At 35.0% G+C, this 18,525-nt stretch overlaps 1 protein-coding gene across 1 annotated transcript; it reads left to right on the top strand.

Moving 5' to 3' along the window:
- Nucleotides 1-16,462: 16,462 nt before the first annotated feature.
- LOC113324715 (probable S-adenosylmethionine-dependent methyltransferase At5g38780) lies at nucleotides 16,463-17,352 on the top strand. The gene is made up of 2 exons (XM_026573006.1): nucleotides 16,463-16,513; nucleotides 16,633-17,352. The coding sequence occupies exons 1-2, from the start codon at nucleotides 16,463-16,465 to the stop codon at nucleotides 17,350-17,352; spliced, it is 771 nt and encodes a 256-aa protein (XP_026428791.1).
- Nucleotides 17,353-18,525: the final 1,173 nt, after the last annotated feature.

The following is an 18,525-nucleotide window of genomic DNA, read 5'->3' on the forward strand; positions in this document are numbered from 1 at the left end:
CCTCAGTTGCAGTAAAAATAATATTTTCCCTTTGTCCTACTTTAAGCAAAAATTAAAAATAAAATAAAATGAAAGTATGATTTTTTGCTGAGACGGGAGTTGCATTCAAACCTTGACTTGGAGTATGGCCAAGTGGCAAGGCACCGATTTTTAATATAAGTAAGGGTGCACAGGAACCGAGCCGGAGCAACGGACCGTTCCGAAATCGGTGGAATCGTATCTGGTTTTGTAAAGAACCGAGAACGGGATACAGGTACCGGTCTAAAAAATAGGAACCGGGGCTAGGGAGGTACAGGTACACGGTCCTGACCTAGTCCCGTGCCGAATCGTACCGTTTGTACCGAGTAGTAGTAGCCGTTAGATTTAGGGGATGATAAATCAGTAATAGCCGTTAGATTAAAGCCTGGTATATAAGCGAACATTATAGGGCTAGGGTTTCTCTTCTCATTTTCGTTTTTTTTTTTCCGTCTCCTCTCCTCTGTCTCTGAGAAGGAGAAGAAGTGAAGACCTCCATTACAGGGACGAGACAATTTTCTTCTGAATCTTCTCTTCTCCATTGTTAACTCCATTACTTACCACCTCTCGATCCAGAAGAAGAAGGAAAAATTGTTTACCAAAGGTAAGTGTTGAATCAGTTGATTCAGTTCTCCTATTTTGATTTTTGGAACCTAGGGTTTTGAAGTAGTGATGATTTGTATTATTTACCAAATTAATTATTGTTGATACATTGTTTACCAACTGGATTAACTTAATTCAAGGTTTCACTTTCACGGGGTAAGACAAAGGGAAAAGATTCAAGGAATAATCCAACTCAGAAATTGAAATTGTTAACCAAGGGTAAGTTCATCAAAATCTTTGATTTGTTTATCTGACTTGATCAAGTGTATTGTTGCAGGTAATCTTGATTAGTTGCTGAAATCTGTTATTGGACTAGAGACAGGACAAGACAGCTAGTTGCTCTTACTGAGGTTGGCATTTTACTTTTTTGTTGTGTTGTGTCATGTCACTCATGTGTGTAGTTTACTAGTTTGGCACTGTGTAGTTTACTAAGGTTATATGGAATTGTTTGTCAGTGATGGATGCATCAATTCCATCTAGGGTTCAGAACATAATATGGCGCCATTTCACTAGGAGAAATGTTGCAGAAGCCACTTGCAATTATTGTGGAAGGACATTTAGGGCTAACATCTCCAAAAATGGAACTGTTGCCTTGTGGAAGCACATTAAGAGATGCACCCACAATCCTAATCATAACAGAGCTCACATAATTAATGCTTATAACTTATATAGTTATGCTTAATGCTTAGAACTTTGATGTCTTTAATGTTAATGAACAATGTCTTTAATGTTTATGAACTTTTATATGTATAAAACAATATTAGACTTTATTTTCAAATAGACTTTATTTTCAGTTCTTAATTTTTATTTCCTTTGAGGTTCGCCATTTCAGTTCTTATTTCTTCGTCACTTTATAAATATGAATGTATGAAAGCCCTGGAAATGTGAATGTATTTCAGTACTTATTTCTTCTTCTATTTATAAGTGTATGAATATATGTTTATGTTTATTTGGGATTTCTCAGTGATCAAGCTCAAGCATGGATGCATCAAGTCAAGCTCATGGAACAACTACTCCCACACCTGCTTCAGATGCTACACCTACAACTACTACAAATACAGTTGTTGGATCCTCTATCCAACCAATAGATGGAGAAGCAGAGCCACCAACAATAGATGTATAAGCTACTTCTACTCAAATTGGTGGTAAGAATAAGATAACTTCTGACATTTGGAATCATTTCACTAGGAAGAATGTTCAAGAAGCTGAATGTAATTACTGCAAGAAGATAATAAAGGCTCATACTGGAAGGAATCGTACAAGTGGAATGTGGAAGCACTTTAACAGATGCAAGCAGAATCATAACAAGCCAAAGCCAAAGGACAACAAACTCTGTCATTAAAACATGCAACACTGGGTGAGGATGAAGGTCAGTTAGTCTCTACTATTTTCAGTCAAGACAAAAGTAAAAGGGAAGTTGTTGAGTTTATTATGATTGATGAGATGTCCTTTAGAGCAGTTGAGGGTGAAGGTTTTAGGAGAATGATGCATGTCTTAGAGCCTAGATTTGTTGTACCAAGTAGAATGACAATTTACAGATGTTTATTAGAAATGTATGTAGATGAGAAAGAGAAGTTGAAAAATTACTTCAAGTCAAGCAAGCAGAGGGTTAGTTTGACAATAGACACATGGACTTCACCAAATAATTTCAACTACATCTGTGTAACAGCACTTTATTGATCAGCATTGGAAGTTAGAAAAGAGAATTATTATGTTTTGTGAGGTTAGTGGTCACAAAGGAATTGATATTGGTGAGATGTTGGAGAAGTGCTTGTCTGATTGGGGGCTTAAATATGTTTTTTCTGTCACTTTGGATAATGTTATTGCCAACAAGGTAACAATTGATTATTTGACCGCTAGTATTGTTTCAATGATAAGGGCAGAATAGAGATCTAAGTACTTTCATGTAAGTATATGTATATGATTTTTTTTTTACTTCCTAGTTAGAGTTGTGTTTATTAGTTATTACTTTGTACAAAAATCTAATACTTGTACGAATCTACATCTTTTCAGGTAAGGTGTGCAGCTCATGTACTTGCACTTGTTGTAAAATATGTTGTAAGGGTCTACAACAAATCAATTGCAAGAATAAGGTCAGTTGTCAAGTATATGAAGGGTTCTCCATCTAGGTTGGCTAAGCTTAGGCGTTGTTCAAATTTAGTTGGAATAGAGTTTAAGATAGCATTGATATTAGATGTTAAGACTAGATGGAACAACACATTCTTGATGCTAGAGGCTGCACTAGTGTTTGAAAGAGCTTTCACTAGGTTAGAAAGGTATGATAAGGAATATCAGAAGTTGTTTTATTTCCCACTAAAGACAATGAGAAAGATTTACCCGATGCTAATGATTTTGATATTGATGTTAATGTTGGTGAAGAAGAAGAAGAATTTAGTGAAGATGATGTGAAAGGCAAGAAGAAGGCACAAAAGAAGAAGAAGAAGGCTATAGTGAAGAAACCTGCTCCATGTCAAGAGGACTGGATCTTTGCCAGAGGCCTTGTGAAATGTTTGAAGGTATTCTTTGATGTCACTGTTGCATTTTTAGCCTCAACTAAGGTAACAACATATACATTTTTATGACAATTAGTTCTCATTTATGAACAACTAGTTGAGTTTAGATATAATGTAGATGAAGATCCTTTTATTGCAACTATGCTGCCAAAATGTTTAAGAAGTATAACAAATATTGGGGTGATTATGCAAAGATGAACTCTATAACTTTTTTGGCCATGTTGTTGGATCCTAGAGAGAAAGAGAAAGGACTAGAATTTGCTCTTGAGTGTTTGTATGGGAAGAAGTCTCCAAAGGTTGAACTTGTTATGAGGAGTGTGTTATTGGATTTTAAGATTCTATTTGAATAATATAAGGATGTGTATTTAGTTCATGAGGAGGAGTCAAGTACTTCTATGCAGGGACAAGCCAAATCAGTGGTGAGTAAACCAGGGGCAGGCCCAAGTCGTATGAAAGAGTTGATCTCAAGGAGTAAGAGGTTCAAGAGCAACCCAGATGATGATGTGGGAAAAACAGAGTTGGATAGATATTTGATAAATAAGTTTGAAGAAGGTGAAGGAGAAGATGGTGATGATGATGAGTTTGACTTATTGGGTTGGTGGAATACCAACAGTAAAAAGTATAAGATACTTGGACATATGGCTAAGGACATACTAGCCATTCTTGTGTCTTCTGTTGCCTCTGAATATGCTTTTAGCACAGGAAAGCGAGTGTTAAGTCCTTGTAGAAGCTCTTTATCTACAAGGACAATTGAGGCATTGCTTTGCACACAAAGTTGGCTAAGGAAGCCAATACAACTTGATCTTTTATGTGACTACATACCAGATGACGATGTCGAAGTTGAAGAAGGTAACATATTCTATTCACAAATTTCTTTTTCTTTGTTACTTTTTTTAGTAATAGTTACTAACTGCCTAACTTGTTGTTACTTTTTATTGCAGAGTTACTGGGTCCTATCAAAAATAATGCCACCACCAGTGCAGCCATGGAATAGATCTCCACAACCACTTCAACCATGCTACAACTTCAACTAACTTTCTATTAGTTGTTAACTTTCTATTATTTGTTGGTCAGTCATCAGTGTGTGTGTTTGTGCTAATCCTACTTGATTACTTGTTATTTTGTTAAGACTTTGCTACTGCTACTTGTCAAGACTTTGGTTGTTTGGCACTTTGGTTTGCTAGTATAATTATTGCTACTTTTGGGTTGTTACTTTGTTCTTTGATTGAGATATTGATTAATATATTGGAAAACAGGTACATAATTTGTCTGGAAAACTGACAGGGAAATCTGTATGGAATTCTGACAGAAAAGAACCGATTGGAACCGGAACCTTACCTGGTACCGTACGTGTACCGAATGGTACCGGAACCGAGGTACAAGGTACAGGTACCGGTCCAAAATTTTGGAACCGAGGCTAGGGAGGTACAGGTACTCGGTCTTGGCAATAACCGAGCCGAACTGTACCGTGTGCACCCTTAGATACATGCATGCAAAGGTTCAAATCCTTTTACTCCAGATTGACTCGCCTGAAAGCTGAACACTTTCTCTTCATTTGACGGCCTCTCCAAATGCAAGCAATAGCTCAAGGTTGTCTCTACTGGATCGCATTTGTTTTGTATATAGTTCATAGTGGGAAGAAACTTCCAGAATTTATATATCTTTTGGGGTGGATTGGGTGTATTCTTCGATGTATTGGACGTAGGATTGGGTGTATTCAAGGGTAATGCAAAATTTTAAAACGCTACTCTAACATATAGCTCATTTTTCTACGAAGTTTTCCCCAGATGTTATGAAATTGAAGGACTAGTATTCAAACGAGTTATATGGAACAAAATACCTTATTTGCTTGCAGTTCCAAAAGTTGTTATCTTTAACAAATTTAGGCATCGGGATAACAACTCAAAGACTATCTTGGTTATTGAGGAATCTCCGATTAAAGTTTCCCAGTCTTGAGTTTTGTTGATGTCCTCCAAATTTCTGAGCCTCAGACCTCCATTGATTTGGGTTCAATCAGCTTGCTCCTGTCTAACCTACAAAGTGCATCTTTTAATCTTTATTGTGTCCTCGCCAAAAGGACCTTATGGTTCAACTTAATCTTACCAAAGTAGCTTTAGAATCAAGCACGAAAACCAGGACAATTCAGATCAAAGTAGTTCCACCTGCATAATTAAGAAAATACATTTTCCACCCAGCAATTTTGGAATCCGCTTTCTCTTCTAGGAATTTAAAAAGAAGCACAAGTCTTGTCTGATTTTAGAATATATGAACATGAGTATTTATTTTTTGACGGCTTAATTTGAATCCCGAGTCTTTGAGCTATCTCCAATATTGGAGTGGCATCTACATAATTGACGGAATGAATTGAAGACTTCTGGAAATTAATCTTATTCCCTAATCAACTGGTGTATATGTTGAGGATGCCTTAACCACTCTTAAAGTCATCAGGTCATCTGAAACATGAGATGACTGCAACTGCATCAGAAGCACTAGCCATCAACAGGGCAGCAAAATGGTCCTAGGAGCTGAAGCAATTAGATCAGATTGCAAAAATGTTGTTGTTTTTTTTCTCTAATAGGATCCCTCTAGCATTGGTTGGAGGACAAAGTCTATTATTAATGATGTGTTTTCTATGTTGGATCATAAATTTGTGGTAGATATCAAATATGTACATATGGACTGTCATAGTGAAGAAGATAAGTTAGTTAGTGTTCTATTTGGCACCCGCTGTTCAATTTCTAGGTAGTTCCAATAACCTTGAAATCTAACTACCTAGAAGTTAAACTGCCTTCATTCAAATATTTGTTGTTTGGCATCAAAGTTAATGGGGAGAAATTTAGACAGAAATCAAAATCTAGGTGTTTGTCATGCGATGGAATTCGTCATTTGGAAATATATCCTCCCAAGTTTTAATATTATCTAATCATGATTATTACGTACCTAAACAATGAAGTTGTAACAAACAATCACACAACACAATCACATATGTGAATTCTACCATTAGTAATATTGAGCGTTACCATAATCGTTCAACACAAGTCTGCAAATACATTGGTAGGCATTTATTACATGTTCTGCAAGATTTACACTATAAATAAACACAGTAAACACAAGCACATGATTACAATCTGGGACTTCTAGTCGGATATTAATTAGCGTCAAAAACTTGGAAATTATGTTCTGGTGCTATGATCAATATTGAAAATGAGAGGTTACCAAGTATACTACCAACTTTTCGTCCGGAAACCTGTATGGACAAAACCTAATACAATATGTATATAGACTTTTCTCTTATCTCTTCCATAATCAATATGTCTAGACAAAAAGTTCGTGAACCTGATTGTGTAGAAGAGTTCTTGGACAATCTCACAAATCAATATCCAAGATCAATCTAATTTTATCCAAATTAAGAGGATCTGAATTCTTCCAAGTATGAAACTTGTTATCTATCTTTCAAGATACAAATTCTACAAGAAAGAGTCTTGTAATTGATCACAAATAATAAGGACTTAAACTAACTAGATTGAAAACGTACTACCTTGGGTAATCTTATTATAAAAATAAACAATATAACACAGAAAAAGAAAAACACAAGATACCAGAAGTTTTGTTAACGAGAAAAAATGCACATGCAGAAACCCCGGGACCTCGTCCAATTTTAAACACCAAACTGTATTAATCCGCTATAGACGCTAGTCTACTATCATATTTCAGATCGTTGAAACAAAATCTTCCAAGCAATTCAGTTATAGACGTGCTCCTTACGTCTCTTAAACCTTGCAAGGCTCTACGTAATTGATTCCCTTAACTGACATCCTTTACATACTAAGAGTTATTTTAATCAAAGTGAAGAATTTTGATACCAATCCACCTCTAATATATATTCCCATTTAATTTCCATTTAGATCGTCAAGTCTTGGAAACATGTTTGAAATAGACAAAGAAAGCAAACCTCATGAATCCGGGCCACTTACGCTCAGTTAGATGAGAAGCCTAGATTATTAACCACCTCTCAAGAACAATCTTAAACCGATCAACAAAGAAGAGTTTTGGATATTTATCTTAAAGAATCACAAAGTATGATATGAAGAGAACTTTGCAGTTTCTATCAATCTCGCTCTCGATTTGAGATAACTAGAACCTCGAATATCAATAAGAACAAGATCAGAATACACAAACTATCAAGGTAAAGATAGTCAGATCAGGTTTCACGAATCCCTAAGTGAAGTCTTTAAGTCGTAAACCTAATTATGTTTTTCGAAGGAAACCTAAGTTAATAAAGGACGACTCTGACGTACAACTAGGATATAAAAGTGTCAGGAATGGAATTCCCAGTTGTTTGAGTCTTTCTATTTATAGACTTTCAAGACTATGGGTAGCTTTGAATTCAAGATTAGATCGAAGAATATAATGCAAATACTTTCTCAGATTAGATGAAACTCTTGTAAGGAGTTCGTGTAAGCATGTGAGAAGTTCGTCTTGAAATTACATAAAATAATATACATTATGGTCCAGGGTACTGGAAGTGTACAATGATAGTTGATGGAAAGTATATTCCATATAAAAATATAAGAATAATCGTGTTCATTTAAAACTTAATACTTAAACCATGAATCACAAACACAAAGTGATTTAGTGATCAAAGTTGTCTTAGAAGTGTTTACGAGAATTATAACAATAAAAAACGTATTTGTGAAAATAGTATAAAATCTTCTTCCGAATACGTACTGGATAGGTATGTGTAAGGGTACACGTACCTATGAACCAGTTCGTGAATTCAGGCTCCTTGGGTACGCGTACTGGATATGCATACCCTAAGCCATTCACGAACTCAGGCCCTTTGGCGTACGCGTACCTTTACCCATTCACGAATTCATAACCTCGGGATATGCGTACCTCCACACATTCACGAATTAAGAACCTCGGGTTACGCGTACTTGGTATGCGTATCTAATTTGTATTTCAGAATTCAGATATCTAGGGGACGCGTACCTACCGTATGTCCAGAATTTCATTAAGTTCTGAAAACTCTATTTTCATAATCCGAAACATTCCCAATCTCCATAGATATCAAATACCATGGCTTGGGAAATTCTCAAATGATCAACTTAAAATAAATGTAGTTTTTGAACAATAAATTGTTCTAAACCATACAAGATTGTTAAGGATCTACGATGTCCAACGGTTGAATCATATTTCGAGATATTCAAAAAGACAAATCAAAACTTCTTATTTGCAATATTAAATCTACTAGATTCATATGACATGGTATCATAAATATATAATGGTAATGCCGTGGTTTAGTCTTCACATACCTCTTTGTCGATGAAGTTCTCTGAATGTATTCTTTTGATCTCCAGTCTTCAATCTTTGAGGGTTATTCAATAATGTCTGATACTTCACTTCCATACTGTAATCCTACTTCGATACTTGACTTTAGTGGACTAGAAATCAACATATAGGTTTGTGCAAATAACATTGACAACAAGCTTGAGATAACAAAACTTGTGAGTTTGACCGAGCAGTTCTCTAACAGATGCATACCCTTGAAATTCTCTATGAGAGGATGTAATTCATTTCTAAAACGAATGTTATAAAAACCATACAATAGCTTTACACAAATCATTGAAGAATTAATGTTATTATTAAAATAAACTCACGAACAGGTAATAAATTTTGTTAGCCAGAAAACTATAGTAGTGGTTTATACTTGCAGTAATCACCATCTTCATTGGACGTAATACTGTAGGATATATTCACATATCCTCCTTTTATCATCTAGCATCCTAAACTTTTATATTTTCATTGATAAGAAATAACAAGAAGTTTCATATAAACATATTTTGTGACTAAATAAGAGTCTGACGGACAAGAAACTGGTTAGAAAGTTCAGAAGATTTGGTACTTTAAAGTCATTGTTGACAAGCATCCCAACAGTGTACAAGATAGTTGGAAAAACATATATAGTGTGAACTTCTTCAAAAACTGCACCATCCAAAAAAATTATATACTGCACCATTCGAAAAGTTATATACGAAAGCGTTCAGGATATTACATACCTCATCGTCAAAAAAGAAAAAAAGCGAATCCATCCATCGGTGCAGGGAAGCGAATGCTACACCAATCCAGCTGCTCAGTTTCGTTCATATTGAAAAACACCTTAGTTTTTGTAGCGTTATTCAACATATACTCTACAAGTTTCACACGCATGACAGAGTTTATATGTGTAAATTCTCCTACTACGCAAATAAAACATCAACGTCAGGCTTCATATCGCGCTGAATCATATGATTTGGAATGCTAGTAATGACTTATTCAATTTGGTTCATTGATTATTTTTTTCACAATGCATCCTTTCGGTTCTTCCTTTCCCTCCTATTCACATTATCTTTGCAGTAGCGGGGTTGCATTAGACCTTGAATTGAGTTAATTACCAGTTCCTTCACTATTATTAGCATGACCAGTAGCTTCACCATTGTTAGCGTGACTAGTTGTTTCATCATAGAAAGTTATGGGTATTTTTGGCATGGTATCATAAGCTCTGAGATTATTTCCGGAGACTGCGACTGTAACGGGTCCAGCTCCGAGTATTGAGTTGAGACTCATTAGTTGATTTAGTACCTGTCGGGTAAATCCAATTAAGAACCAATTAATATCGGATGGAAAATGTTCTTTATACGTGGGTGAAAAATAAAGGAAGGAATTGGAACTCTCATGGGATAGGGTGTCAATGTTATTTTTATTGGGGGACAGAAAATAAGTCGAGGGGAAAACCAAATCGTCCATTGAAAAAGTACGCCAAACACTGCACCATTTTCATAATTAGTAACTAGTTTTCGCAACAGCTTTGTCCCTGTTGCGAAATTCAGTTGAAATTTTTCGCAAGAGGTTACCTTCATTATGGAACTCGCAACTGTCAGAATCTGTTACGATTCGCAACAGATTGGAGTTGTACGCGTGCGGCTCGCGAGTGTGGCTTCTCACACTCTTAGATGACTCGGTTTAGTTATCTTTTCATCTCATTCGGATCAAAACTGACTCATCTGATTATTATCATCGATAGAAATCTCAATCTTATCTCACTTCTCATTCTTTTTCTTTTCTCTTCTTTCTCTCGTTCTCTTCTCTGGTTATTAGGGTTCCATTACTCTGATTTTAGAGAACTCATAAGCTTTAAATCAGTAATATCTCCGAAATAAAGGTCGAATGATTTACTGATTTCAGAGATCTCAAATCATAAATCAAGGCCTAATCTGAAGTCCTAGAAATGAACTTGCAGTGCCGTTCTCCACCATATCAATGGAAGTAAACACGTTCCACCATGATTCGTTCTCAGTTTTTGCATTATATTCTTCGATCTATAACCATCTTCTTCGATCTATAAATGTTTTTGGCGCTTTGAGATTGCGATAGTTTCGGGTTTTATCAAAACCCTGGAAAATTGAAATTTTGGTAAGTTCAAATTGTCGTAGTTTTTTTCTTTTGAGATTTTGATAGAAAGTTGAAATCTTTCAAAGAAATTGATATGATTTTGGCCTTTTTGTAGGTTGAGATCCTGTGAATAAAATTGATGCGATTTTGTCTCTTTGAGATTGATTTTGTTTTGTTTTGTTTTTATTTTCGAACTCTTGTAGTGTGTTAAATTTAAAACCCTAAAGTTTGAGACTAATTTGAATTTTGTGGATGGTGCAGGGTGTATGTTGAGATACACAGTTCTGGATTCAGAGATTTTCTATTAAAGCCGGATCTTCTTAGAGAAATTGTTGATTCGGGATTTGAGCATCCATCTGAAGGCATTTTTTTTACTTGGATTCTTTTATGTTTTTTATTTGAATTAGCTATTTCTTTGTAGTATTTCGTTATATCAAGTTTTGTATTAAGATTATGGTTCAGTTGGATAGTTTTGGTATAGTCCTGTTGATTCTTGAAATTTAGTAGGTGTTGTGACGATTATATTTTACTTATTTTATACAACTAGGTAATATATTTTGAGATGTGTTGTTTGACTTGCAGGTAAAAAACACTTGTTTTGCACTCCTGGTTTTGAAGGAAAAAATTTGTTGATTACCATTTTGCATTAGAGGTCTCAGAGATCTTTCTTAGTCACCGAGGTTTCTAGGCTATAATTTTTCTTTTGGTTCTCTATCAGTTCAACATAAATGCATGCCTAAAGATATTTTGGGTATGGATGTTATCTATCAAGCAAAATCTAGGTGGCACTAACGGGATATGCTTTCATTTCAAATTTTGTGTAGTCGGTTATAGTTGGTGATATTAGTGGTCCTCTAATCCATCTGCTTCAAAATGTTGAGTTTGATATTAAAAAGGAGGCTGCTTGGGAAATCTCAAATGCAACTTCTGGGGGATCCCATGAGCAGATCAAGTACGTATTCATTCTCTTTTTCTTGGGTTCGGTAGCTTTGTGCTCTGGTTTAGTTCTTATTTGATGAGTTTAATTAAATCTTTTATCTTAATCTTAATGCGTGATAGGTACTTCGTGTCTAGTTATTCTGATTTGGCTTCTAAAGTGTAGATCTAGTTATGCCTGACAGGTTGAGTCTTTATCTTATTATCTCGGATATTTGTATTTAAGGAACTATTTCTGATGACTGATGTGTATGCTTTTGTCCAAAATTTGTTAGAGCACTGCTCGGTCGAACTCGCAAGCGTTGCTATCTCAAGATTGTTTGTCAATGTTAGTGATCAAAACTATATGTCTTGATTTATAGTCTACTTATAGTGATGTCTCGGACTAGGATAGATTGTATCATTGAGCATTAGACTTCACGACGTCATCAATTGAAGACGAAGAACTACTAAGGCGAGCTTTTGGAACTTCATCAGCAAAAGGTATGTGGAGACTAAAACTCATTTATCACTTGGAAAGTTTATTTCTACTCTTTCTCCTACATTGAGACAAAAGTCGTATTACTATGGTTTTGTATTATACACATTTGAGATTTCAAGCTAAGTTTAACTCGCTTACATATTTCTCGAAATATGTGTTGGTAAGATGCTTCAACCAAGTTCATATTATATTCTTGACGAAAGTCAAAAGATGATCATGTGAAAATCGCCGAGTAACATCTTACATAGTTTGTGTGATACAATCATTTGGTGTAGAATTGGAATGTTTCGTTATGATTATTTCAATATCTTGAAAATTGCTTTGATACTAATAGTGTGTGAAAACGGCTATTGTCATCCTCTAAGAAAGTTTCAATGATTGAAATAGAGTTTAGAATATACTTAACCATCATTGGATTATAAACATAGTGTCATGTATGTGATCCATGACCGGAACTAAAGTATGCATACCCGTATGTGTACTTGAAGTTGTGAAATTCCGTGTACCAAGTACACATACCGGTACACGTACTTGCATAAGGTATAGGTCCGGGAATTTCTGTTGGGTTTTGGAAGTGTACTTAAGTATATGCGTACCCGTTCGCATACTGGCGAACCCAAACTCAGAGCGACTACTTAGGAATACGTACCCGTATGCATACTTGAGTGGTTAAAGTTCTAAAATCGGTTGGCTCATGAACTAATACATTTATGTATTAAGGAATGCATTCTTTGCAAACCGTGGCTATAATGTTCATGAATTGATTCGAGTGAATCAAACTGATTTTGCTTCAATTGTGTTTTTGTATACTTCTATGAGAATATAGCAATTGAACAACTCTTTAACTAGTTTCATTTGAGTCATTTGAACTAGTTATGGTTAAGAAGAATAAGGTTGATATGAGAGTGTTCATATAGCTAACCTCGGTTAAATACGTTTGAGTCAACATGGTGTACACGTTTAGGTACGGTTACATAAACCTAAATTACGGTACATTTCATTTGTGTATAACAAGCTAAGTTCGATCTCACGGTTGAAAGATATTAGCTTGAATCTAATCAGGTTTTCATCTAACGGTGAATGTCGAATGCTTTGTTACCAAGGTAACTTAGATTGCAAACCCTGATTCAGAAACTATATAAAGGAGAACTCTAGCAAATGGGAAACCTAATCCCCACACCTCCTGTGTGATACTAGTTGTATAAGATAGAGTCGATTCTCCTTTAACCTTAGGTTTTTTACGAAACCTTGTAAGTTAACGACTTAAAGACTTCATTGGGATTGTGAAGCCAAACCCAACTATTTTCTTTGTAGTTGTGTGTTCTGATCTTACTTCTTCTATCGTGATTGAGTATTATCTTTGCTAATATTTGCTTGAGATTTATCTCCGATAGGTAAAAGTAGTCACAAACATCTTCATCTCATCGTTTGTGATTCTGCAATATCTTGTTTTGCTACCATATGATTAAGATTATTGTGAGGTGACTGATAATACTAGGCTGTACTTCAGGAATATAAGTCTGTTTTATCAATTGGTTCATGTGCACCTTGATTTATCAAAAGACGGAAGAAAACTCGTAGGTATTTCTGTGGGAGACAGATTTATCTATTCCAATAGACTTTTCTGTGTGAAACAGATTTGTTTATCAAGTCTTCGACTTTGGGTCGTAGTAACTTTTAGGTGAGTGAGATAAACTAAGGGAATCAAGTGCGTAGTATCCTGTTGGGATCAGAGACGTAAGGAGCGCAACTGTACCTTGACTCGGTGTGAGATTGATTAGGGTTCAACTACAGTCCAGTCCGAAGTTCATTGGTAGTAGGCTAGTGTCTGTAACGGCTTAATACAGTATGGTGTTCAAATATGGACTAGGTCCCGGGGTTTTTCTGCATTTGCGGTTTTCCTCGTTAACAAAATTATGGGGTCTGTGTTATTTCTTTTCCGCATTATATCTTGTTATATAATTGAAATATCATAGGTTGTGCGTCGAATCGATCAATTGGGAAATCCAACCTCTGGTTGCTGATTGAAATTGATTGATCCTTGAACATTGGTATTTGGTACCGCTCAAGTTACTTCTCTAATATTCAACCGGGATCGCAAATTCCTATTTGCTGATTGCAGATTGAATTGAGAGATAGAGATATAAAACTCTTTGATATACTTTTCTCTAGATTGAGTCTGATTGTCTAGTTGATTCTCTTGAAAGTATATTGGAGTTTGTCTATTGATCAGATTGCCAAACGAAATATTGGATGTGGTTGTTAGACCCCCGTTTTTTTTCAAAATTGACAGGCAGTTGGATGTGCAAGGGATGAAAGTTAAAAGATGGAAGAATGTGTCCGTACTTAATTTGTATATTGTAGATGAGCTATAATTTCTTCTAGTGTGTATTCTTAGTAACGTGTTTTTCTATAATGTGCAAGAGGACACATAAACTCAGCCAGGAACAATCGGTAGTGCACACTAAAAGGAGATAAGTCTTTATCTTTGTATCTTTTCCATTAGTTCAATTTTTCGTTATCCACAGACAAATGTGCTCGAGTTCAACAGAAACTATGGAATTCTAGTAGTTGTTGTAGATGGAGTTGGCACCTGAGAGAAAGAAAAGACATTTGAGTATGATTCTTATTAATGTTTGTTTAGTTTTTATTAATATCGAGTTTGCTTCTAATGGTACCTGTTAGGTGTTATGTTTCACACTTTTATAGTTAACATGAGATTGGTGATAGTTATAGGTTCATCTTCATATGAAGATAAAACAAAAGAACTTGAGATGAAACAGTCATGTCTACTTACATCAAAGCACATGTATACTTTGAACTTATCTTGTTTTACGTGTCGTCATTAGACAAGCTCATTAAGATCAATTACTAATGTATTGATTTTCTTGTGTTCACACGAAAGTATGTTCAACAAGTAGCTGGTAGTCTCTCTTGGTCAATATTTTTGCAAGTCCTTCTGCGAGTCCAGGTTCACCAATGGTTCATGTTTTATTTTTTCATATATTTTTAGTAGTTTCTCTATAAGAATGTATAGTTCTTAGATATACATAGTGTAATGTAATTGTTCACATTTGGAACTTGAGAGATTATAGTTCGTTGAGCTTGTAAAATGTATTATGTTAATAATGTTCAATCAATTTCAAATTTTTTTGATAGTATTGTTGGATTATTTTGATTCCCGTATAAATAGGGGTTACTTGATTATTTTAGGGGGACTCTGGTTTTGACCAGTCAAAACCATTATTTTTTCGATGTTGTAAAAACTTCGCAACTGCAACTAGTTGTTGCGATCATTTAATTTCGCAACTATTTGAAACAGTTTCGACCTTTAAAGTTGCAACAGTTATGAACTGTTGCAACTGAAAATTTGCAACGGAAATATAGCCGTTGCAAAAAATTGCAACATCGACTTTCGCAACAGAGCTGAACTGTTGCGATCCCACTTTGCAACTGTCAATTACCGTTGCTAATCACTAAATTTGGTGTAGTAATACCCCAAAAATAAACTACCTCCCCTAATTCTCCGTCCTTAATTCCTCCGGTGCAAAACTCGCTCTAAACGAAATCGTGTAAAAAAATATTTTTGAGGAAACAAACTCCTAACATGTTATATTGAAAAGCAAAGCGTTAAATGAATTTAAAGCATGACTGTTAATAAGGGGTACCAGTTTATAAGGTAGTGTACCAAAATCCATACTAGAAAGTTTTTTGTTTTATATGAATTTTTATACGGTCTTCAGTGATTTGACGTCATCATTAGCAATTTTGTTGAAAAGGAAAAAACATAGTGTTGTATAACTTCTAGTTTCTAATTTAGAGAGAGATCCATGTATACTCTTATATGTGCACTATCCTCCACGGTTTGCGTCATTTTTACCATAAAACTCAAAAAATAATAAACTTAAACTAAGATATTAATGATATGTTCTTTTTATAAGACTACATATTCTTATCAAAAATGAGTAAAATCCAAGATATCAAACCTCCCCATCTACCGATCTCAATTTCAATCATTAATTTTCAACGATTGATTTTCAAAATGATAAATAATAGTTTTTATACATCTCGAATTATACTCATTTTTGATAAAAAAATATAAAATTTTATAAGAAAAATATATCATCAAAATATTATTTTAGTGTGAGTTTGAATATGTGCACGGACCTCCTCTTTAATTTATACTATATATATTCTTTATTTAAAAAGAAAGTACATGCATATGTGTCACCTATATTACCCATAAAAATGGGCTGTGTGTTCGCAACTTTGCAATTCTGCATCATTTATATGGTCAACGTTGTCAGTATGAACTGTATGAAAACAGTGTAGTAAAATATTGTGAAAATAGCTGGAAACTGCGGTTAATCATAAATTCTAAGGTTACTTGTGCCTTCTTTCTATAGTTGGCCCAGATTTATAATTTGCTCATACCAGCTAGTTACGCTAGTTCACTCCCAAGTTTTGGATCATATCCAATCCAATGAAAGGTGGAACTGATCAGTATAGTTATGTCCAAAATTCCTCTCTTCAGGTACACACTCGTTCTCCCTTTTCGTTGTCCACAGATCATATATATAATATTCGTTACTTGCTACCAGTGTTTGTTGTTTACGATTGTGTTGATGAGTAACTTTTTCTTGCTGCATGCAGAGACGTGGAATTGATCTTTCACAAGTGATGATAAATGAAGCAATTGCTAAAGATATCAATGTCGAAAACCAACTAATGAACAACCCAAACACCATTTTTCGCGTTGTTGACTTGGGTTGTTCGGTGGGATCCAATAGTCTTGTTAATGACATAATCGAAGCCATTGATCTTAAGATCAAATCATATTTTCAAGGGCTTGAACCCATGCAATGTATAACATCTGAGTTTCATGTATATTTTAATGACAAAACATCTAACGATTTTAACACTTTATTTGCATTGATTCCTTTAAAAAAGCGTTACTTCGCAGCGGGCGTACCGGGTTCATTCCACGGCCGTTTGTTTCCTCGAGCTTCTCTTTATATTGTCAATTCATCTACTGCACTTCATTGGCTCTCTAGAGTTCCGAAAGAGGTTGGTGATATCAATTCCTCGGCATGGAATAAAGGCAAAATACATTATAATAACGCTTCAAATGAGGTCTTACAAGCTTATTCAGCGCAATATGTTATGGACATGGAAGCTTTTCTTCTTGCTCGTGGACATGAAATTATCCGTGGTGGATTGATGTTTATTTTGGTTCCACCTATGGGTGACGGAACTTTAGTTTCTCAAACAGGTCTTGGTTTACAAGCAGATGTTTTGGGATCTTGCTTCATGGAAATGGCGAAAATGGTAACCTTTATGTATTCAAAGTCACATTATTGCAATGGCCAATGAGACTATATTTGTTCTGCACTCATTTTGGTACTACACTGTATTCCACAACACAGCATCAAAATTTTCAATTACAATGAAAAAGTGTGCGCAAATTAACTTAGTTTATCGCGTGCGCGCAGGATATTGTGGATGAAACCAAAGTGGACTCCTTCAACTTGCCAATGTACTTCACATCACCAAAACAAGTGAAAGAATTGGTAGAGAGAACCGGGTGTTTCACTATAGAAAGATTGGAGACGGTGTTTCCACTAGCTAGTGGTGCACAAATAATTAGTACGGAAAATGGGTCATTTGTCCAAAAAATTTTAAAACATGGTTCAAATGGACGAGTAAAAATTAGTATGGGTGAAATGGCCAAATTTTTTTTAGCAAAGATGAAACTGGATTCATCGCGGCTTAATCTTAAAAAATAGCAAGGATGAAACTGGATGCATCCTGATATAAATTAAAAATAAGAAAAGATATTTGAAAATTGGTAGGATGAAACTGGTTACATCCTGGCTATTTTTATATTTTTGTCCATTTGAACGATATCTTTTTAATTTTTGACCATTTAAACAGTATCAAAATGTACAAATCTTTTTCACCCAGGAATTGTTAATTTTGGTCTTTTTAACCAATTTTGTGTAATTAGTAACCATACGAGAGCACTACTTGAAGAGAGTATCAAACAACACTTTGGGTTCAGTGATGATGATTTAGACACATTGTTTGATCTATACACCAAAAGACTTGTTGATTCTCTCCCAATCTTTATTAAGTCAGAAGACAAGTCTTTTCAAATGTTTCTTGTTCTGAAGCGCAAGGACGTTATCACGGCAAACTACTAAAGCGGTTATGATCGAGTTGTTAATTGTTCTTCTGCGAACAGTTTCAAACCCCTCTGGTAGTCTGGTAAATCAACGAGTTAGTTGACAATTTGTGAAAAACACAAAGATTGAAAGGAGCAATCTTACATGCACTTTATTTTATGTTTTAGTCGTTTCGTGGATCAACAATATAGTTTCTTGAATGTATCGTTAAGTATTGTTTGTTCCAAGGTTGATTGAATGTATTTTAGTTTCTTGTTTTAGTCCTTCATTTTCTAGAAGTTGTAATAGTTAAAGGTTGAAGTGAAACCAATAATCTTTTATCCGACTATTTTTATTTTTGTTATGGCTATTACGTTCCTCA

The sequence above is a fragment of the Papaver somniferum genome, chromosome 11 (assembly GCF_003573695.1).
Source record: "Papaver somniferum cultivar HN1 chromosome 11, ASM357369v1, whole genome shotgun sequence".
Lineage (NCBI taxonomy): Eukaryota > Viridiplantae > Streptophyta > Magnoliopsida > Ranunculales > Papaveraceae > Papaver > Papaver somniferum.